The sequence below is a fragment of the Perissodus microlepis genome, chromosome 18 (assembly GCF_051167445.1).
Source record: "Perissodus microlepis isolate ML-2025 ecotype Zambia chromosome 18, ASM5116744v1, whole genome shotgun sequence".
Lineage (NCBI taxonomy): Eukaryota > Metazoa > Chordata > Actinopteri > Cichliformes > Cichlidae > Perissodus > Perissodus microlepis.
In genome coordinates this window covers 10,702,090-10,723,589 of record NC_140478.1, presented here as the reverse complement: position 1 = coordinate 10,723,589, position 21,500 = coordinate 10,702,090, and the positions used below count along the sequence as shown (strand labels likewise).

The following is a 21,500-nucleotide window of genomic DNA, read 5'->3' as shown; positions in this document are numbered from 1 at the left end:
TAGTGCTGCAATCGTATTTTGTAGGCTTGTTCACTTTACGTTTCTATAAAGGGTTTGGACTCTGCATGTGAAATCTGATAGCTTTTCTTTGGAGACATTTCATTTCAAGAAAACAGCGAGCAGGCGGTTTCCCGTGAATTCCCCAGTCTTATCTCATGACAAACTCCTCCACCAGCTCGGTCAGTGTGGGAAGGCGGTCCGAGACGATGAGCCTGCTAGCAGCCCTCGAACAGGCTAGCTGTGTGGAGCTAGCGTGTTACCAAGCAGTGCAGTATATTTTCGGGACGGCACGATGACGAACAACAAGAAGTGTTATAGACTTACTCCACTACAGAATATTGACAACCTCGGTGGGAGCTAGGGACGTGTTTCCTTCTGAAAAGCGGCACTGTCCCGACCGCCCCGTGTCACTCTTCGGATGGACTAAAGTAGCGCGGCTGCTTGGGAGTTCTCGAGCGGATGGGATTTACTCAGCTAGCCGCGGCTAATGATTGAGCAGTCCGACTAGCTTTACGGCTAACCGGTTGCCGTTAGCTGACACAGGTAAACCTAACATGTTAATTTTGTTGTTGTTTTGTTTTTTGCAGTGTGTTTGGTTTTGCTGTTGATAAAGCTATCCCGTTACTCACACAACACTGTTCACTCGTACCCTTTAATTACATTAGGGCCAGCGTGAAAATAGCGTGTGCATGAGGAGAGGTCTTCATACTGTATATGACATTGATCTTCTTGGTGAACTTGGCTAGCTTGGCTAGCTAGCTCGTCAAAGAAACATTATCTAAAGTTAAACCACCAGACAGCAGTACACATCCAACCAGTCAATGCGTATGTCAAGCTCAATGCTTAGCTGTGTTAGCCGTGATAAACCAATATACGGGGAAATTTGCTAGCTAACAAGTTTGTTTACATGATTCTCAAAGACCTTTTGAGTCCACAGCCCTGCATCAGTTCATTTCTGTCCACTTTAACTTGAGCTAATTCAACACCAGCTGACACATGTGGTCGATTTTGCGCATCTGATGAGTTGACAATTTTTGTTATCATTGGATTAGTTTGTAACGTCAAGTTATTGGCATATGTTGTGCTGCCGCTCTTGTGCTAACCGAGCCAAAGAAACATCTGTTATATAAGTAGCACACAAATACTAAAGAGTGACACTACAGGAATTCTACAATTATTTTTGTTCTTCTTCTAAAATTCTTCATAATTAGTTAAAGTTTGATGTTTCCAACTCCCTTGGATATAGTTACATTTTTGTATATCCTGTCACTGAGAAGCAGCTGCCATAACTGTAGTGAAATATTTACCACAGGCGTTTTGCATTTGTGTATACTGCTCAGAGCTTCTTATATAATTCTGCTTCTTTCTGTTTCTCAGTTGGTCAAAATTGCTCATCTGGTAATTACTGGGCTCAGAATAGAGAGGATCTGCTGGCGAAGCCATGGCTCCCAGACCATCATCGGGAGAACTATGGGGGATGCACTTGATGCCCCCCAGCATCCTAGTGGACTGCCTTCTGCCAAATGGCATGATTCTCACGTTGGAGTGCCTCCGGGAGGCCACACTTACTACAGTCAAGCATGAGCTTTTCAAAGAGGCCAGGAAGTACCCTCTCTACCATCTGCTGCAGGAGGAGAGCTCCTACATCTTTGTCAGTGTCACCCAGGAAGCAGAGCGGGAAGAGTTTTATGATGAGACCAGGAGGTTATGTGATCTTAGGCTTTTCCAGGCCTTCCTCAAGGTTATTGAGCCAGTAGGCAACAGAGAAGAGAAGATTCTCAACAGAGAGATAGGTACAGTTCCTGACTTACTGTGCCGTTAAAAACAGCCCGTATTTATTTGGTTATACTGTGTGTTATATACACTGTATTGTGTTGTCGTTGGCTCTCCTTTTTAATACATAATAACAAAACGCAATTGCTTTTTTTCCTTTCAGGTTTTGCTATTGGTATGCCTATATGTGAGTTTGATTTGGTGAAAGACCCTGAGGTGCAGGACTTCAGAAGGAACATTTTAAATGTTTGCAAAGAAGCCGTGGACCTCAGAGACAGCAACGGACCCCACAGCAGAGCATTGTACGTCTACCCTCCCAATGTTGAATCCTCAGCAGAGCTTCCCAGGCACATCTATAGCAAGCTAGACAAAGGTGAGGCATTTTACTCCGAGGTGGGCAGCACTCCTTACTGTGCTGGAACTGTTTTGCCTATGCTTTTGCTCTCTGTTTCATCTGTTACTTTATTTCCCTCAGGTCAAATCATTGTGGTCATTTGGGTCATTGTTTCGCCCACCAATGACAAACAGAAGTACACCCTGAAGATCAATCATGATTATGTACCAGAGCAAGTGATTGCAGAAGCCATTCGGAAGAAGACGCGCAGCATGCTGCTCTCCCAGGAGCAGTTAAAGATGTGTGTGCAGGAGTATCAGGGAAAGTACATCCTCAAAGTCTGCGGCTGTGATGAGTACTTACTGGAGAAATACCCTCTGAGTCAGTACAAGGTAATCTAATTAAATCTTAGCTTGGCTGCAGCTGATTCTATTGTACTTAGAGGGGGAGAGACAGATCCACCTCACATCAAATTATCATCCAACACAAATGTGTTCGACACTTAGGGCATGAAATTAAATTTCTGAGGAAATGTTCGGCCAGTCAAGTGTGCACGTTCGAGAAAAGCCCCACACACATCACACAAGTACAAAGTGCTGAGTGCGTCAGTTATTGCTGAGCTGCAATTATAAATTCTTGGAATTTACATTTTGATAGGCCCAGATGTGTACGAATGGCTTCAAAATGTCAAAATGACACGAGCGGCGTCAAAATGTCACAATCGCATCTATGTCAAAATGTCACTTTTATCTGTCCTCAACAGTATGTGCGCAGCTGTATCATGCTGGGAAGAATGCCTAACCTGATGCTAATGTCAAAAGACAGCCTGTATTCCCAACTGCCCATGGATTTCTTCACCATGCCGTCATATGCAAGGCGAATATCCACAGCAACACCCTACATGAATGGGGAAACAGCCACCAAGAATCTGTGGACTATCAACGGAACGCTAAGGATTAAGATACTGTGCGCCACTTATGTCAATGTCAACATCAGAGACATTGACAAGGTACAACTGCAGTACATTGTTGTCATCTTGTTTTTCTTTAAAGCTCATCTGGCTTGTTTCTCATTTGAGTAAAATTCATTCTGACTGTAATATTCCATCTCAGTAGCTTGGAGATTATTAAAAGATGTTGCACAGCGTCTCGCCATCTTTCTCAGTCAGAAATGTGCTGAAAGAAATCTTTATCGCTTAGAATACTTTATAAATCTTTTGATTTGTTGCTGATCTAGATCTACGTCAGGACTGGGATATACCATGGTGGAGAGCAGCTGTGCGACAATGTCAACACACTACGTGTGCCGTGCTCAAACCCCAGGTTGTGCATAATCAAAGTGTTTCGTACTCTAAGATTTTACTGAGCTTTGTGGCACTAATGTGACTGATTCATATCTGTGGTTATGTTCCTGTTTGTGGCAGGTGGAACGAGTGGCTGACTTACGACATGTACATTCCAGAAGTCCCCCGAGCTGCCCGACTCTGCCTCTCCATTTGCTCTGTCAAAGGAAGGAAGGGAGCTAAAGAGGTTAGCACTGAAATGTCAACATTTTATATTAAAATCTTCAAGGTATTGTCGTAAAATTCGCATATTTTCTTTTAAAAAAAATCCCGAAATTGAATCAGTCACGGCACAGTGAGTGAAGTTGGCCCTTATAATGGTCCTGTAGCCAAAGATGGTTGTTGACAGTAAGGCATTGTTAGAAATTAATCTTTCATCAACTGCTTCTAGGACCTGTGTTCATCAGTCAGCCAACTGGAATGCAACTACAACTCATGCCCCGATCTACTCGACACGGGCACTTGTTAAAAAACACAAACCGAATTGATGGAAGTAAAATGTGCCAAACAAAGTGTTTGGGATGCCAACCAAGAAAAAAATGTAGCTGATCTTTTAATATGACATGCTCTTTAACTATGATCTTGTCTGTGCCAAGGAGGGTGTAGCAGAGAAAGAAACAGCGTCAATGTTGCGTTGGTGTATCATAGCCTGTGATTCAGTAGGCATTGTCAATCACGCAACCACTTGCATCAAACTCGACTGGTTTATTCTATCCGTGTCTCATCGTGTGACTTACAAGGGTTGAAAAACGGCCTCAAAAATGATCTTTGCTTCTCTTGAATCAAACCTTTAATATGGAGAGTGAATAACAGCCCAATATAAACCAATCAGTGCCACAGATGTTATCAAAACTGTTCTCAAAATTATTCTCTGCACCTCCACTGACTTTGGTGCAACAGAAATGAAGCACATTAATCTTAGCTATTGTGTTTTTCTTGTACCATCTCATTAGCCACAGAGTGGTTGTTTTATTTTGTTTTCCCCCTCCGGGGTGAAAGAGGCCATGATTTAACACCTTGTTGATTTTGGCCAACAAGTGTGTTTTAATATTACAGCAAGCACTCGTGGAGAAATTATTCTGTCAGAAATGTATCAAAAGCGCAAGTGGTGTATCTGCCCGACAGCCAAACAAACTAGCATGGTTTTAATTAAGAAGTCAATCAGTAATTGGCCCTTTTCCCAGCAGACCAGCAGCAGATGCGATTAAGTTTCATGGTGCGCGTGGTTTAAATGGATTTCCATACAGGAGCAGGGCAGGAGTTGGAGCTGTGCAGTCTGCCTGCTGCAGCTCTTTTTTCTCTTCTTGTGTTTTTTTGCTAAAAACCATGTTTCTATTAATAGTTATGATCAGCCAAACCAATGACCACATGTACTTTGGACCAGCGGTCCCCAACCCCCGGGCCTCGGACCGGTACCGGTCCGTGAGTCGTTTGGTACCGGGCCGCGAGAGTTGAGGCTCAGGTGTGAAATGTATGGTTTTCAGGGTTTTTATCGGTTTTCAGCGTTATTTTGTTATTGTTTTTATCGTTAACTCGGTTTTCCTGGGTCTTTTCACGTGTGTTATGAATAAATCTTCTTTTTTTCGGTACCGGTACTAGTTTTATTTTGTTGTATTTATCCGCGACACCTTAAAGGCCGGTCCGTGAAAATATTGTCGGGCATAAACCGGTCCGTGGCGCAAAAAAGGTTGGGGACCGCTGCTTTGGACATTTTATTATCGTCTTACCTGTTCTTACTTTATTATCACCAACTTCCCTGTTTGTTTTTATTCCACTGCACCTGTCTGCTCCGTATCCACCAGCTGTTGCCTTGCTGATGATTTTCACATGGATCCTTTTTACTTGTTTCCTGTAGGAACACTGTCCCCTCGCCTGGGGCAACATTAACCTGTTTGACTACACCCACACACTAGTAGCAGGGAAGATGGCTCTCAACCTGTGGCCTGTCCCACATGGCCTGGAAGACCTGCTCAACCCTATCGGTGTCACGGGCTCCAACCCTAACAAGGCAAGTGGCAAAACTTTCTTTGCTGTTTGCACTTCCAGTGTTTCTCTGTTCTGTATATACAAACATGTTGATAATAGTAGCATTGTATCTTTAACGTGCATAAACCTGAATGGATCAGGATGCAGTTTATAAACACTTGAGTTTTTGCCAGCATCTGAAGCTTTTCACATACACGCATTATGCATAATAATAACTTTTAAGCCTTGTGACCCAGTTATAGCAAAGCTGGCGACACCTTGTACAGTTTCAGTAATGCAGCAGCTGCTGCTTAAGCTGCTCGATTTAAGCAACCAAGCTCCTTATCCCAATTAATTAATTACTCATTGACACAGGCGCCTTAATTTGATTACAATAAACACCTTGAATGACCTTTTCCCCTCTTTACCGTTTTCTAAACATACAGGAAACCCCATGTCTGGAGCTGGAGTTTGACCATTACAGCTCCCCTGTCAAGTTTCCTGATATGTCTACCATTGAGGATCATGCAAACTGGAACATATCCAGAGAGCTTGGCTTTAATTACTGCCACACTGGTTTGGTAAGAGTAAACACGTGTTTGTTGGTTTCTGTTTTGCTTTGCTGGTCAGATACATGAACACATTATCCGACGTGATTTTCATTGAAGAGCTGCCACATCATAGTTCATGTGCACTCCACACAGAAAGTATGGGGGCCTATAAGGTTTATCTTTCTGTTAGATATATACACAGTTAGACATGGGCGTTTCTAATAATAAGGTCATTTTCTTCGCCTCTTGGCTCTGTGATGTGATTGAGAGTGGATATCCCTAATAATGTCATCTCAGGGACTCAATCAGGTGCAGCCAATCAGAAGAAAGGTTTTCCTTAAAGGGAGAGGAGCTGAAACGGATCGTTTTAGACAGAGGATGAACCAATGGGCCTCACCAAGGCTCAGTACAAGATAGACTTAGACTATTTTGAACTGTGAATCATGCAGAGTCACTATAGCAAATGTGACTGAAAATGTGGAGCTGGAAATGAGAAGAATCATCCCGCTGTTATATGACAAGTGGCTCTAGACCCGACTCTGACCTCCTTGGTTTGTTTTGCTAAACTGTGTTATTTTGGTGTCATAGAGTAACAGACTGGCACGGGACAACCCCCTGACTGACGGCGACAATGAGCAGCTACGGCAAGTGTGTAACAGAGACCCACTTTCTGAAATCACTGAGCAGGAGAAGGACTTCCTGTGGAGACACAGGTAATGATGTGTGCTGGTATGCTTTTATAAAGGGCTTTTGAGCCAGTACCCACTCGGGTCGACTCGTCTTTACTCTGCTTCAGTCTTTTTCCATTACAATTGAATAGCACCTAATGTGCGTGAGGTCAATGTGGCCGACATCATTTGTATGCAACACAAATGGAACACAACAATGGAGGATGTAGAGGAGAGGGTACACCTGTAGCTCAGTGTATGGCTTTTTCTCAGACTCGGGGAGCATGATTTTGTTTTTTGCGTAGCCGTTGCCGGCTCTCATGACGCCACAGTCCAGCCTAATCAGTGGCATGCAGCCTGTTGATGTCACGTTTTCAGATTGACTCAGTTCGCTTGGATCCCCGGAAGAGTAGGCAATAAAATACACCACCAGTACCACCTAATGGAAAACCCTGATGACTAAATGAGCAGTAGGACGAGTAGGTACTAGTGGAAGAGTTAGCACCTGGTTATCAGAGCTGCTAGATTTGTACACAGAAGTCTTTAATGCTGATGGTGGAAAAAGTTATAACTTATTTGTTTTGTCACCAATTTTATTTTAGACATGACTGCATCAATATGCCAGAGATCCTTCCCAAGATCCTCCTGGCTGTGAAGTGGAACTCCAGAGATGAGGTTGCACAGGTGAGTGCGGGGTTTCTACAGCTGATACACCTTGATATTACTTTTTAACAGTGATTGAACATGCTTACTCATGTTCTCGACCTGTTTTTGCACATGAGCCACAGCATGACTTTTCTAGACCCAGCAGGGCTTGATGCGAGAACCTAAATGTCATACTCAGATGGATTGAACTCGAGCAGCCTTCACCCTGCCAGCTCCCTAGTACAAAGTCTGTGTGATGTCAGATTGAGCCAGTGTGAGAATAGAGCAGGCAGGCTGGAGATTTCACGGGGAGTGAGTGAGTGTAATGTGTCCTGCCTCCTTCAGCAGCTACCTAGGGAACACTACACACCTAAATCTATAGGAGAACTTTGCAGTGGTGAGAATACAACTCTGACACAGAGAATCTGTTGTCTGCAACATGTATGAAGGGGCAACTTCTCATAGTCCTTATACAGCTGTGTATTACAGGGTTGTTTAAAATCTGTGTTCTGTATTTAGCTGCCCTTTTCTCATTTCAGATGTATTGCCTTCTAAAGGACTGGCCTGCTATCAAACCAGAACAAGCCATGGAGTTGTTGGATTGCAACTTCCCCGATCCTATGGTCAGAGAGTTTGCTGTGAAGTGCCTTGAGAAATACCTAACTGATGACAAACTCTCCCAGTATCTCATTCAGCTGGTTCAGGTGTGTTTGGATCAAAATAAGCCACGGGAGCCATTTTCATTCTGGCATGTTTTGCTGATGAGTCACATGTTTTGCTTGATGGACTGAAGGTATTTTCGATATATTCTCTGTGGCCGTGTCTTAGGTTCTGAAGTACGAGCAGTACCTTGATAACCCACTCGCACGGTTCCTGCTGAAAAAGGCGTTAACCAATCAGAGGATAGGACATTTCTTCTTCTGGCATTTAAAGTGAGTTTATTTAAAAGGATTTTCTTTCAGGAAGTTGGAACTGTTTGTAAGCGAAAGGTTAAAGTCTTGTTTGAGTGTTTGGCCTCGGGTACGGATGAATTTAAAAAACATACTTTGAAGATGCCTCACATTGGTTTATGTTTTAGGATTTCCAGGGAGGCAGAGCGTATTTTCTTTGGGACAGAACCTCTTAAACTTTTTTTTCTTTCCTTGTTTTTATGCGTGAAGGTCAGAGATGCACAACAAGACAGTGAGCCAGCGGTTTGGTCTGCTTCTGGAGTCCTACTGCCGGGCCTGTGGCATGTATCTGAAGCACTTGAGCAGACAGGTGGAGGCCATGGAGAAGCTCATCAATCTCACTGACCTCCTCAAACAGGAGAAAAAAGATGAGGCTCAGAAGGTAATCTGACAGCTGGCAGCTGTTTTGAATGTGATCCACTGAATCGTTTGGTTTAATCTTGACAACATCTGGACCGGCCTGGCCGCAGGGACACCACATTAGAGTGCAGTGATAGAATTTGGAGCTTTGCTTTTTTTCCCTCTTAATTGCTTGTAGTAAAATATTCAGCCACACTGGCATAAGATATTTCTTTTTTTTAAAAAAAAAAGCTTTTCGTATTCACTCATTCAGTGTATTTTGTATTATCATTATTATTATTATTATTTTGCTTTTGGGTCTTTATGACATCAGTGAGAGTGAAAAACCTCAATCATCTCAGAAACACAGATAACAGAAGCCCCACCCACCTGCTGTTCCAATTTTCTGTTTGTGAGGGGTAGCCAATCAGAAGAAGGGATGCTGGACTTAATCAGCAACCTCCTCGTTTAAGACAGAGGATGACCTGAGGGACTCCACAAAGGCTCAGCATGAAATAAACAAGGATTATTTTAAACTGTGACTCATGCAGAGCTAACCCAGAAGAGTCAAATGAAAATATTTAATTGAAATGAAAATAATGGGTCTCTTATCCTTATAGTACTAGTTCCAGTTAAATATGGAACTTAAGGTTAGTAGTCGTTAGTAGTTAGTGAACTTAATATGTAGCTACAGGCTATAAAAATGTTTTGCTACTAGTTGCTATGCCAGTCACAGTGGTTAGCTTGGATGGCTTGGTCATGTATTAAACCAGTATGAAATGCCCAGTGCCCATCCAATCTAAATCTACCTGGTGCTTCTTAGATGGTTCAGCATGGCCACCAGAGGGTGTATGTCATTGCCTGAAAGCCCTCAGTGAAGGAGCATTACCTCATTGTGAGAGATTTTGCTGAAGAGAAGCAGCAGAAAGTTGACTGTGATTGCTGCATATGAACTTAGGCCAGCCCGTTTATCCAGTTGCTCAGCACCTGAGGAAACTGTCACATTTGTTTAATCCCCTCTAAGGTTCAAATGAAGTTTCTGGTGGAGCAGATGAAAAGACCTGACTACATGGATGCACTGCAAAGCTTCACCTCTCCGCTGAATCCGGCACATCAGCTGGGAAACCTCCGGTACTTCAGCACTCTTATCTAACACAGTCCTCTCAAATGGTTGGCATTTTATTCCCCCTGCAGGTGATGCTTTCGCCCTCTCCTCTCCGAGGCTTGAAGTATTACCAGATGTAATAAGAGCTGAACAGTTTGGTTCATATCAAGCACATTAGGACCATTATGAACTGAATGCTTGTAGAGCTCTGTTGCTGTGATGAGCACAACCACAATTACAGAGGGCTTTCCTCCTTTCCTTTTATATACATGTATGTGTATTTTTCCTGCTAAAACATATCCATGTCTTTACTTTAGCCTGGAGGAATGCAGGATGATGTCGTCAGCAAAGAGACCTCTGTGGCTTAACTGGGAAAACCCAGATATGATGTCGGAGCTGCTCTTTCAGAACAATGAAATCATCTTCAAAAATGGAGATGGTGAGTTGTGCCTCTACCTCCGCCTGTCTGTCCTCTCCTCAGCGCTCACACTCTCAGCACACACACACACACACACACCTGCCGAGCATGCGCACAGTTCAGCCTGCGCTGCGTCGTTTCATGCTACATAAATACAACTATAACTGCGCTCTTAACGCAGAACTCAGAAGGAGCAGTGCTCGTATTTGACCCCCGCTTCACGGCAGCAGCTTGTGCTTTTTTGCTGCAGCGTCTGTGACCAACATGACTTTGAAAGCTCTGCTCCATAATGCATCATGGAGTTGATCAAAGCAGCTCAGCAGCTCATATTCACCTCACCGTTATCCACCTCCTTGTCTCTCTTTGCCTCTGCAGATCTGAGGCAGGACATGCTGACGCTACAGATCATTAGGATAATGGAGAACATCTGGCAGAACCAAGGCCTTGATCTCAGGTAGGCTCCTCACTTCGTCATGACAGCAGGGATGCAGGTACCCATTAACAGGCACCGGACCTTTCATGTTCTGCGAGCCATACTTGAATGCAGATTAGCAGGCAGACCCTGCCAGCCACCTCACGTCATTTAATATAAAGTCCATCAGTGCTGTCTTGATATATATATATTTTTTCTTTATCGCCTTGCCTCTCATGTTTTCTACGCTTCCTCTTCCAGGATGCTGCCCTATGGCTGTTTGTCTATCGGCGACTGCGTGGGTTTGATTGAGGTGGTGAGGAACTCTCACACCATCATGCAGATCCAGTGCAAAGGAGGCCTAAAGGGGGCGCTGCAGTTCAACAGCCACACTCTACATCAGTGGCTCAAGGATAAGAACAAGGGAGAGATGTGAGTGAGCTCAGTAGAGATGTTAATTAATGTTAATTATTAATGTCAAGCCTTTTTTTTTTCTATTTCTACTTCCTTTGTGACGACATCTGCATAAATTTCCTAGACTGCCTCAAATGATTTTGCTTTTTTTTTTTTTTGCCGTCTCAGGTACGACCAGGCCATCGATCTGTTCACACGGTCGTGCGCAGGCTACTGTGTAGCTACATTTATCCTGGGCATAGGAGATAGGCACAACAGCAACATCATGGTTAAAGATGATGGGCAGGTAATGATTACAGCCGCTTCTCTTTCTGAGTTAAACTTCATCTCTATACTTTAGATTTTTTGGTTTATCCTTTATAATTTAATGTGTCATATTTTCTGTGTTCACAGCTGTTCCACATAGACTTTGGTCACTTCCTTGACCACAAAAAGAAGAAGTTTGGGTACAAGAGGGAGCGCGTCCCCTTTGTGCTCACACAGGACTTTTTGATTGTTATTAGCAAAGGAACGCAAGAGTGCACCAAAACGAGGGAGTTTGAAAGGTAATGCTTCACCCACAGCGACGCTGAAAGGGTGGATGAGGTGCTTTTTGAGTCGTCTTTTTAAATTTTTTTGTTACAACAAATGACTCAGCACAGCAACTAGTCTGTGTAAAAATAAAAATCTGAAGGTGTTAGGAGAGAAACGGAAGAAGTAAATAAATATAAATCAAATGGTAGGCACCACAGGCTTGTAGCAAAAACAAAACAAAAGATCAGACAGTCAAGCCGTGACAGATGTGGCCACTAGTGATCTTATTGTAAACACACACCAAAGGTTTTCTGTCACTGATGAGATCTGAGAGCAACAAAGTGACTGAAGAGTTTGTGAAACAAAGATCCGGAGCCCAGATTCTCATAAACTGTTTCCTGGAGGAATGACGCAAGCTGCTCAAATGTTCCATAGAAATTCTGGATCAGGTTTGTCATTTATCCAAGACATGGAAATTTTATTCCTTGCAGCGTATGCAAGGATGTAGTCTAATGAAGCTGATGTCCTCAATATTGTTCCAAATTGGATGTCCCGAAAGAGATAAAGGGTCCATGTTCAAAGACTCTCCCAGTATCTTTTGCACCTCCTGCAAAAATGTCTAGCCAATGGGAATGAATTTTTGGACACAGCCAATCACAGTGTGAATAGGTTCTAATTGAGGTCTTGCACTTCAAATGTAAGAAAGTTGATGATTCTTCTGTTGTCTTTTACTGCACACAGTGCCAGATTTAAAATAGCAGCAGTCTCTGGTGGGTAACTGGGGTGGGTAACAGAACTTGACCCTGCTCGTTTTGCTTCCCTCTTCAGATTCCAGGAGATGTGCTACAAAGCGTACCTGGCAATCCGGCAGCACGCCAACCTCTTCATCAACCTCTTCTCCATGATGCTGGGCTCGGGAATGCCTGAGCTGCAGTCGTTCGACGACATCGCTTACATCAGGAAGACCCTGGCCCTGGACAAGTCGGAGCAGGAGGCCCTCGACTACTTCATGAAGCAGATGAACGACGCTCACCACGGCGGCTGGACTACCAAGATGGACTGGATCTTCCACACGATTCGCCAGCATGCCATGAACTGAGGAAAGAATGGTGGCAGCAGCAGGACACGAAGAACCACAAGAACAATAAAAAATAAGCAAGTTGTTTCCTCTAACACACTAAGGCCTGGTGAATATTTCTGCCAGTGCTTGACTCTGAAACTTTGCCTGCCAACGCGACTCAAAACGAGCACGCTCAGAAGAAATGCCTAAATGCTCCTTTTCCTTACAGACGTCTGAAATTTCTCTCCCTGCGTTATGAACTTAAGGTTAAATTTCACCTGTTGTCTTCATAGGAGCTAAGCTAGCGTGGACCTGGACAGCATTGGCCTTTATGTGAACCAAGTATAGACAGGTTACATTTTATCTTTTTATTTTCAAAGCTTCTACAACCATCAACATTAAGAGAGGAACTTCATGAAGTGATACACGATGAGCACAGCTAGCTTTTTATAAAGAGAGATTGAAACCAAATTATTTCAACTACCTATTTTTGAACTGATGAAGGCGGGGCCAGGTGAAGATGGGGCTGTTGTTGCAGCCGGGCAGCTCACCTGCCAGGTACTCTCAGAATTTTCCAATAAGATTATATAAACACTGAACAAACCTCAAAGTTTTTTGGGAAAACCTCAACTAAGCATTTAACACTATTTGAAGAAATTGCAATGATGACCTATTTGTAACCTACCAGTGTACAAATCATGTCCCGTCATATAAGTGACTTTTTGTACAGCAGTATATCCATATACTTGTATGCATTTGGTGCACATATTCCTTTTTGAATCTATTCTCTACTGAGCCAAAGTACTACATGCATAACTCCACTAGTCAGCAGTCTTATTGTTAAAAACAAACAAACCCCCCAAATAATCACTACTATTCCATGTCTTGTGTGTACTCTTAGCACTGATGTCTGCAGTATTTGTTTTTTTCTTGTCTGTCAGTATTAGTTTGTGTCACATGTAGAGGCACAAACGTGTCATCTATTCAGTGCACATGGACCCGAGAAAACCTTTCTGATGACCAGCTGGTTAGGGTTCGTCTTTCTTTTTCTTTTTTTTTTTGGGATGCACCAAAATATGAATTTGGCCAAAAGCGTTTTTTTCCCCCCCTTTTTGTTTGTTTTTGTATTGCGCTAGTTTGTTTCAGGAAAACAAAGTTTTTGCTCAATACGTTAGTTAGAAAAAACATTTTTTCTCGGAACATTTAGCCAGCACCAGATTCATGTTGGACGACACTTACAGGTCGATAAACGTCAGGCTCTATAACCGACCAATGTATCAGCGCATCCCTGTTTTTTCCTGTTTGGTGGTTGTATTGTCGTTTAGCTAACACGGGCGGGAAACAAAGGATGTGCGGTGTTCATTTCGTGTGCTGTGCAGTTACTCTATGCAAGTCATGATCCTATAACATGTACTGTATACTGACGTCGGGCACAGAGGGAAGCGCATCTTCCCCCTGGCGTGCTCGCACAGAGAACCGTCGGTGGACTTTGTATACAAAGTGCACGGAAGAAGGAAAAAACCCCAAAAAACTCACTAAGTTGCCGTGTAACAGTATCATCTACTTCCCAGCAGAAAGAGCTGTGCAAAACACCTCTGGACCCTGCCTTTTACTTGTCCTTGAGAAACTTTGGAGCTTTGGTCTAAGCCATGTGTTTAAAAAATAAAACAAAAAAACAAAACTTTTTTGCTCTCAATCACAGAGAGCAAAGAAAGAAAAGTATCTGAAGTTATATTTTTGAAACCTTCCAAGTGTCTTCTTCCATACCTGTGATTGTTGCCCTGTGCGTGGAAGCGTGGCCGGCGTTATCGCTGCACAGACTCTTGTACGCGTCCATAAGTGTTGTAGCTTTACTAAAGTGATGCCTAACAGGGCAGTTTCCTGGAAACGTTAAGTCTGTTAAAGTAAGCGAAGTTTGAGCGAGGACTTAAAACTGCTCAGGAAACTGTCGACTGACATGCATGCGCTTCTGTACGGGATACAGAGCAGTGGGCCGGACCCGAACTGACAGAACTAACCCTCAAATATACTTTATAGAAGCCCTATCTAAACCACGCTCTCTCCCTTTGTACTTGTTTTGTTTCTCACACTGCATTATGCATGACTATCTACCTTTTTTTTTTTTTCTTCGACCTGATGTTGTCTACTTGAATTTCATGTATAGAAATGACCTTGTTACTTGTTTAAGGTACAACAAAGTCACAGTGAAGTTAACAGATACTGATACAACGTGTGCAAATGCTTTCCTTGAATAACTACAGAGGTAATATATTTTTGTATTTTTTAAATGTAAGCAATCTCATGAGTAACGGCTAACCAGGAAAAAGGCAAAAAAAAAGTTTAAAAAAAAAGGAGGAGTCACGTGTAACATTCACCATCCTCACGCAAAATCCAGCAAACAGCCTCTTGTCATCGAAAAGGATGTGACTGAAGGACAAGGACTTGGTGCTGCAGTTGGAGTACCATTCTCACATCAAGTGGAGGGAATTTTTGCCCCAAGTGGAAGTCTCTAAGCACAACGCGTACAAAGAAACTACCCTGCATGTTTTAAAATGATCCAGACCCATGCTAGTTATCTTTCCACCTGTATATGTCAGAAAAAAACACCTCAAATACTTCTTTTTAGTCATCCTCATATCACCATGTCTGTATGCATTCATTTATTGTGCTGTTGAATAAAAACATTTCTCCTCGTGAATAAGTCTGGCAGTTTATTTTACTCGTTTAAACATTTAGGTCATTTACAAGCCACTTTTTCATTTCCATGCTTACAAAAAAACAACTCCAGAATAATATTTACACAGTGAGCCAAAGCCATGAAGAGAAGCATTATAAAGGTTTCCATAGAAAAATACAAAAAAAGACTTATTAGAAGGGTTTGTGCAATATGGCACACTTATGAAATGACTCCCATTAACATTATCTAACATTAAATGATTGCGGTAAGAGTAACTACTGTGCAAAAGTCTTGAGTCATTCCTCATGTTTTTATATTTTGCTCAGAATTGGGAAATAAGTGCATACATTTATTGAAAAGTAAAAACATGGAAACTGTATACAAGGTGAAGGTTGGCAGTGAGTACTTCATATGACTACCTTTATTCTTCATCACAGCCTGAACCCTTTTGGGCAGCTTTCTTGTCATTTTTTTTAAGTAAATGGCCTGTATTTGTATAGCGCTTTACTTAGCCTTACCCTAAGGACCCCGAAGCGCTTTACACGTTCAGTCATCCACCCATTCACACACTGGTGATGGCAAGCTACATTGCCTGGGGCGCACTGATAGAGGCGAGGCTGCCGGACACTGGCGCCACCGGGCCCTCTGACCACCACCAGTAGGCAACGGGTGAAGTGTCTTGCCCAAGGACACAACGACCGAGAGCTCCGAGCCGGAGCTTGAACCGGCAACCTTCTGATTACAAGACGAACTGCCAACTTTTGAGCCACGATCGCGTAGTCTTCAGGAATAGTTCTCTAGGCTTCTTGAAGGACATTCAAAGCGTATCTTTGGATGTTTACTGTTTTTTTGTGAGGTCCAGGATCTAGGGAGCAATAGTGTTACATTCTGCATTTTTCTATCCCGGTATACTTTTACTGCATTGGCAGTGTGTTTGGGATCATTCATGCTGATCTGTTCTACAAATTTTGTTAAGATCACCAACACCAATGGCTGAGATGCTGCCCCAAACCATGACACAGCCTCCACCGTGTTTTACAGAAGGCTGTAGACACCCACTGTTGTACCTCTCTCAACTCCTCCATACATACTGACAATGATTTTAACAGAAAATGTCCGTTGCCACTGATTTTAAGTCCAGTCCACTCATTAAGAGAGGCATCTTAACACCCACCCTTCCACTTAGGTCGTTTCTTATTAGGCTTCAGTGAACAGTAGTGCCAGATGTATCTTTAGGTCCTGTGTCAGGTCTTTTCTGGATATTATCTCTTACAGACATGACTTTCAGATACAGTTCATCTGCTATAGATGGTTTTTTAAGGGCACACTGCACACCATGCTGAGTTAGGTCGTGTTTTCTGCTACTGGCGCTTTGGGAATCACCTTGTTGGTGTAAAAATACTACTTGATGTTTGTCTCTGTTATTTTATACATCTTTCATAGAATTTTTCATCTAAGCAAATGGGTACAAGTTAACAAAGTGCCTAAAGATACAATTTAAAATTGTCTTTGTCAAGTTGTCTGTTGCATGTAGACACAACACTGGTTCATCCGTTGAGTTAGTTGCTTTTTTATGCTTGAATGATTCATAGGCCAGTGTTAAGTGGCTTAAAAACAAACACCAAACAAAGAAGAAATCCTCTGGACATGTTCAGTTATTCAAGGATTGCACTGAAAATGAATGAAGAACAAGTGTCCAAAAAGAGATAATGTGAAAAAGCTTCAAAAAACCTGTAGATCTATCTCTCAAAAGCACTTTAAAAATAACAAGAGAGTCTGGATCCTTTGAAATGAAACATAAAGACACGAGAAGTGCATTGAGAGTTTTACACAAAACTCCAAGATGAGAATTATTTTTAACCATGAATCATGCAAAGACATTCAAGCAGAGTCTGTTATTATTCTAAATATATTGTGTCCAGTACTCCCTCGCATATTATCATTGGACCAATAGAAACTCTCATCCAACTGTGACACATCACATCAATCTGTCACGAATTTCCTCACTTCTCTCAGGGTGCAAATAATCATCCCTCATAAACGGACTTATTAGCCAGCTTGCTATCTGGAAAACATTATAAAGTATTAGTCAGTGACCCAGAGCCCAGGCTAGATAAATCAGTGTTTGGATTACCAGGAGAGCATTGGAATGCTTCTCTCCTGTAAGTGATCCCTGGCCCAAGAAAGTTGGAGCGCTACCTGCTCGACACTTAACAAATATTGAATATATGCCTAATTAAACATGAGAGGTACTAATTGGTGCTGACTGAGTGTGAAACATCATGAATGGTGTGGCTGTTCAAGCAGACTTTGTTTCTTTCTGCCAATATTTGGACATCAGTGTCTATTTAATAACAGAGGAAGGCACTTTTTAATAAGGAGGCAAAAACTATAGATTTTCAATTCTCACACTTCAGACCAACATTGTACTTTGACTAACCTTTTACAAATCAACACTAGATAACTAGATATGTACCAGTTAAAAGGCTTACAAAAATGGCATTTTTTGGCATATTACAGCTTAAGCTCTGGACATGTCATGAGGGAGACTGTGCGCTGGACCTACGGAGCAGCCTGTACAGTTTACCATGAGTGTATCTTGAAGTCAGCCGGCCCCCTGCAGCTTCACTGATCACCTCTGTGGACAGATGGGCTAGACACTGAGTCAGTTTCACAAGGCCCACCAGCAGAGCTCCACCGCCCAGAAGTATACAGGGCCACAGCAGTGCAAATAGGACCATCTGCAAAGTGTACTTCCTGCGTAAGATGGCGTGGTTGGGGTACCTCGTCTGATCAGTTAAACACGCGGTGTTGTTCCCGAGCAGACTGTCCAGGCTGCTGTTCACTTTCTGGACTTGATCCTGAAGTGCTTTTCTGTCCATTTGGCATTTGGGCATGTAGAAACACTGAGAGAGAAAAAGATAAGATTCAAGTGTAATTTTTTATCAAGTGACCTACCCCTTACAGTTGGCAGGACTGATTGCAATCAGTGCGACGAGCTGCAAGGGTCTTTTTTTTTTTTGGTGTCTGTTAAAAAAAGCAAAGGGAATTTACAAGCCTCCGTTTTCTGCACCGGTGCCGAAAAATACTTCATAGAATCTCTCTGAATGGAGCAGAAGTGCAGTGTGAGAGCATCTCCTAATAATATCTACTGGCTTATTCACAAGGGCACAGGCATTAAAAGTGTTGCTGCTTTTCCATCCTGTCAGCTAGTTCAGCCTTCATCGCTTTCTCACATGCATTCCCAGGTCCATGCTTAGATGGATAATAAAACACCTGAGAATTAAAATTAAGAATTACTAAACAAAGTAATCTTACATGCTGTGCTATATAGATATAAAGACCTAATATTCAAATTTAATGCTCCAGAACTGATGTCCTCCTCCTGGGCAGTTCATGTAACAATTCCTAAAACCTGGAATTTTGTGTTTTAAATCCACACCTCGGTCGCGAGGAGAACAGAATCCTCATTTAAGTGGAGCACGGCCTCCTCGGTGGAGCCATTGAAGTAAACCGTCACCGTCGCCTTGAGGCACGGCACTGTGCTCACACCTCTGCAGTCCACCCACTCCTCCAGTATCTCACTCTTCTGCAGCACACAGCTGGCATTACCATCATCCCAGCCACTGGAAGACAACCAGCAGGGAAGCTTCAGAGAAGCCTTCAGACTTACAGAATTCACATGCACACCTCAATGGCACTAATTAAAACAGCCGCATAAAGGATTGTTACTGCAATTTGTAGTAGCAAAATTAGTGTGGGATAGACTGACCCATCAACTTTTCCACAGGAGCAGGGTTCCTGCCCAAGTTCTTAGAATTTCTTACTTCGTCTGTGTGGTTTAGTGCAGTTTGCCAATATTTAGCATGTTAACAGCTAAATTAAGATCCTGAACATGGAAACTTTAGACTTGCTCAGCATTGTCTGTCATTGGTCTGTCGGTCATTGTCCATTGTTGTGCTGAATTCTTCTAGGAACTCTCAGACAGGCAAGAAAAACTACTGGAATAAAAATTCCATGCAGGAATACAGAGCATAAGCATAATCAGTGATTCCTGTTATACCAGCTTTGTTATTCTGACAGGAGATTATGTGACACAACTGATGGTGAATGCCAATAAAACTTGTAAAAGCTGTTGCAGGAGAATAGGGTGCAACAACAATCACATGTCATGTGTTTTTAAGTGCCTTTTATCAGTTTGTTGCGGAGAAATCTTTCAAAATGATTAAGAAAGCTCAGCAGAAGGAAAAATATACACCAGCTGTCACGGGGCAAGAGGCAGGTCACCACTCTATCTCAAGACTAACACGCAGAGAGACAGGCAACCATTCACACTCGCATTCACTCTTAACACACACGTCTTTGGACTGTCTGAGAAAACTGCAGCACCTGGAATCACCCGCACAGACACGGGGAGAACAAGCCTTCAGTGAGGGGATGCATTTGTAACTGAGCCTGGAAACGAGACAACACTCCCCAGTGTACCTGTTAACAAAGGGTTTGATCATTGTGATGCCGACTACAAAGAACATGAGCACAGAGAAGGCCATCATGGTGCAGCCCAGCAGGATGGCGCGGTCCTCCCCGACGCTTGCACCTGGCACCTGTGTCCGAATCCCCTGCTCTCCGTGCCCGTCAGCTCCTCGGCTTCGATCGCGGTCCTGAGCCACCATAGTGTGGCAGAATTCCCCGGGCCTCACACACACACAGACACACACACATACAGGGATTTAATTCAGAAGTGATTCAAACTTAAATGATTTCACGTTTGGTTAATTTTACACTCTTTAAAACAATAAATGACTTACATACAAAATGTATTTAAAGTAATGTAAGTGATAAAAATGAAAGGAAATACAACAAAATGTAACCAATACTTCAAAAAAATGAGCCATGCTAGCAGCTCTGTAAGGCTGTGTTTGAAAACACGGGTGGTTTGAGCTAAACGCCACTTAGCATGGTAGCATGCTATTGTACCACTTGCTAATTAGCAATAAACAGGAAGCGCAGCAGAGGCTCGTGGGAAGGTCATTAGTTTAGGAACTAGCTTATTTAGCTAGACATGAACACTGTAAGAGAAAAACAACCCATAAACAACAAATGAGTGATTAGAGGTCAAGCTGGAGGAATCATTTTAATTAGTCCAGTGTTAATAATGTGGGCCTTAGTATTTCCTTTAATCGGCAGTTTGTTAGCTGCACCTGTTCGCTGCTTGTTCTTGCCTGTCACACAGCAGCAAGCAATGCATCTAGCCATATAAACATAGGCTAGCCAGACTGCTGTGAGATGAAAAACAACAGTATCTCAAATAACCACTCGTTACACCAAATGTAAGCAGAAGATCAGGACAGGTTGAATCTTGAAGCAGATTTGTTACAGCAACAGCAGAAGACAACACTGGGTGCCGCTCCTGTCGTCTAAGAGCAGGAAACTGAGGCTACATTAAAATTGGAAAACAGAAGACTGGGAAAATGTTGCCTGGTCTGACAAGACTTGATTTTTGCTGCAACATTTAGATGGTTGGATCAGAATTTGGTATAAATAACACAAAAGCATGGATCTAGCCTGCCTTGTATCAACAGTTCAGCTTCATGGGATATTTTGTTAACACACAGTTTTGCTACTGACCACATCCATCCCTTTGTGCCCACAGTGTTCCCGTCTTCTGATGGCTCCTTCTAGCAGGATAATGCACCGTGTCAGAAAACTCAAATCAGCTCAAACTGGTTTCTTGAACATTACAGTGCACCTTTGGGATGCAGTGGAATGGGAGATTCTCATCATGGATGTGCAGCTGACAAACTGTGCAATGAACTAAAATCTCTGAGGAATGCTTCCTGCACCTTGTTGAATCTGTGCCATGAGGAATTAAAACGAAAGAAGGCAAAAGTGGGGCTGATCTGGTACTAGCAACCTGTACCTTATGAAGTGACTGGTGAATGTATACAGGTTATTTCTGATATATCATTCCCCTTCAAGCCATACATTTAGAAATACTCTGTGCTGTGCATGTGCTGTAATCTCACACATGCATACATGTTGAATAGTTTTTTCTAAAATCTTGACTAGTCCTTTGTTTACAACAGTGCATATCCGTTACAGACTGCTGCAGTTGTTTGTATATTTATACAATATTTCTTTTTAACCACCGCCATTAACAGACCAGCAGGATGTCATGAAACTTACTGGTTTTGTAACCTGTTGGAGGCAGGACAGGATACAAAATATAGGCTACATTACATTTTTTCTGCACGTGCATAATAAAAACAAAAATCTACTCACTGAACCTTTTAAGTACAGACCTGATGACATCATTAGGGTTTTTTTTTTTAAA

At 42.6% G+C, this 21,500-nt stretch overlaps 2 protein-coding genes across 2 annotated transcripts; one reads left to right on the top strand and one right to left on the bottom strand.

Annotated features, from left to right (window-relative positions):
- Positions 1-152: 152 nt before the first annotated feature.
- LOC146367312 (phosphatidylinositol 4,5-bisphosphate 3-kinase catalytic subunit alpha isoform) lies at positions 153-15,190 on the top strand. The gene is made up of 21 exons (XM_084912456.1): positions 153-543; positions 1,378-1,793; positions 1,937-2,146; positions 2,249-2,499; positions 2,871-3,116; positions 3,344-3,429; positions 3,531-3,636; positions 5,305-5,457; positions 5,861-5,995; positions 6,554-6,678; positions 7,236-7,317; positions 7,818-7,982; positions 8,107-8,210; positions 8,439-8,610; positions 9,592-9,698; positions 9,990-10,111; positions 10,466-10,544; positions 10,764-10,934; positions 11,085-11,202; positions 11,310-11,461; positions 12,258-15,190. Exons 2-21 carry the CDS (start codon positions 1,442-1,444, stop codon positions 12,526-12,528), a joined length of 3,207 nt encoding a protein of 1,068 aa, XP_084768582.1. The 5' UTR covers positions 153-543; positions 1,378-1,441; the 3' UTR covers positions 12,529-15,190.
- Positions 15,191-19,906, bottom strand: kcnmb3 (potassium calcium-activated channel subfamily M regulatory beta subunit 3). Its single transcript, XM_084912457.1, has 3 exons — positions 19,652-19,906; positions 18,609-18,792; positions 15,191-18,072 (listed from the first exon to the last, which is right to left on the bottom strand). The coding sequence occupies exons 1-3, from the start codon at positions 19,837-19,839 to the stop codon at positions 17,704-17,706; spliced, it is 741 nt and encodes a 246-aa protein (XP_084768583.1). The 5' UTR covers positions 19,840-19,906; the 3' UTR covers positions 15,191-17,703.
- Between the last annotated feature and the right edge of the window lie 1,594 nt (positions 19,907-21,500).

Excerpts from the sequence above, each read along its gene's own strand:
- LOC146367312 (XM_084912456.1), top strand. The coding sequence starts at position 1,442 with ATGGCTCCCAGACCATCATCGGGAGAACTATGGGGGATGCACTTGATG. Across the intron at positions 2,500-2,870 it reads ACCCTCTGAGTCAGTACAAG|TATGTGCGCAGCTGTATCAT; the intron begins GTAATCTAATTA and ends TGTCCTCAACAG. Across the intron at positions 8,211-8,438 it reads TTCTTCTTCTGGCATTTAAA|GTCAGAGATGCACAACAAGA; the intron begins GTGAGTTTATTT and ends TTATGCGTGAAG.
- kcnmb3 (XM_084912457.1), bottom strand. The coding sequence starts at position 19,839 with ATGGTGGCTCAGGACCGCGATCGAAGCCGAGGAGCTGACGGGCACGGA. Across the intron at positions 18,793-19,651 it reads ATCAAACCCTTTGTTAACAG|TGGCTGGGATGATGGTAATG; the intron begins GTACACTGGGGA and ends GTTGTCTTCCAG. Across the intron at positions 18,073-18,608 it reads CTGTTCTCCTCGCGACCGAG|TGTTTCTACATGCCCAAATG; the intron begins GTGTGGATTTAA and ends TTTCTCTCTCAG.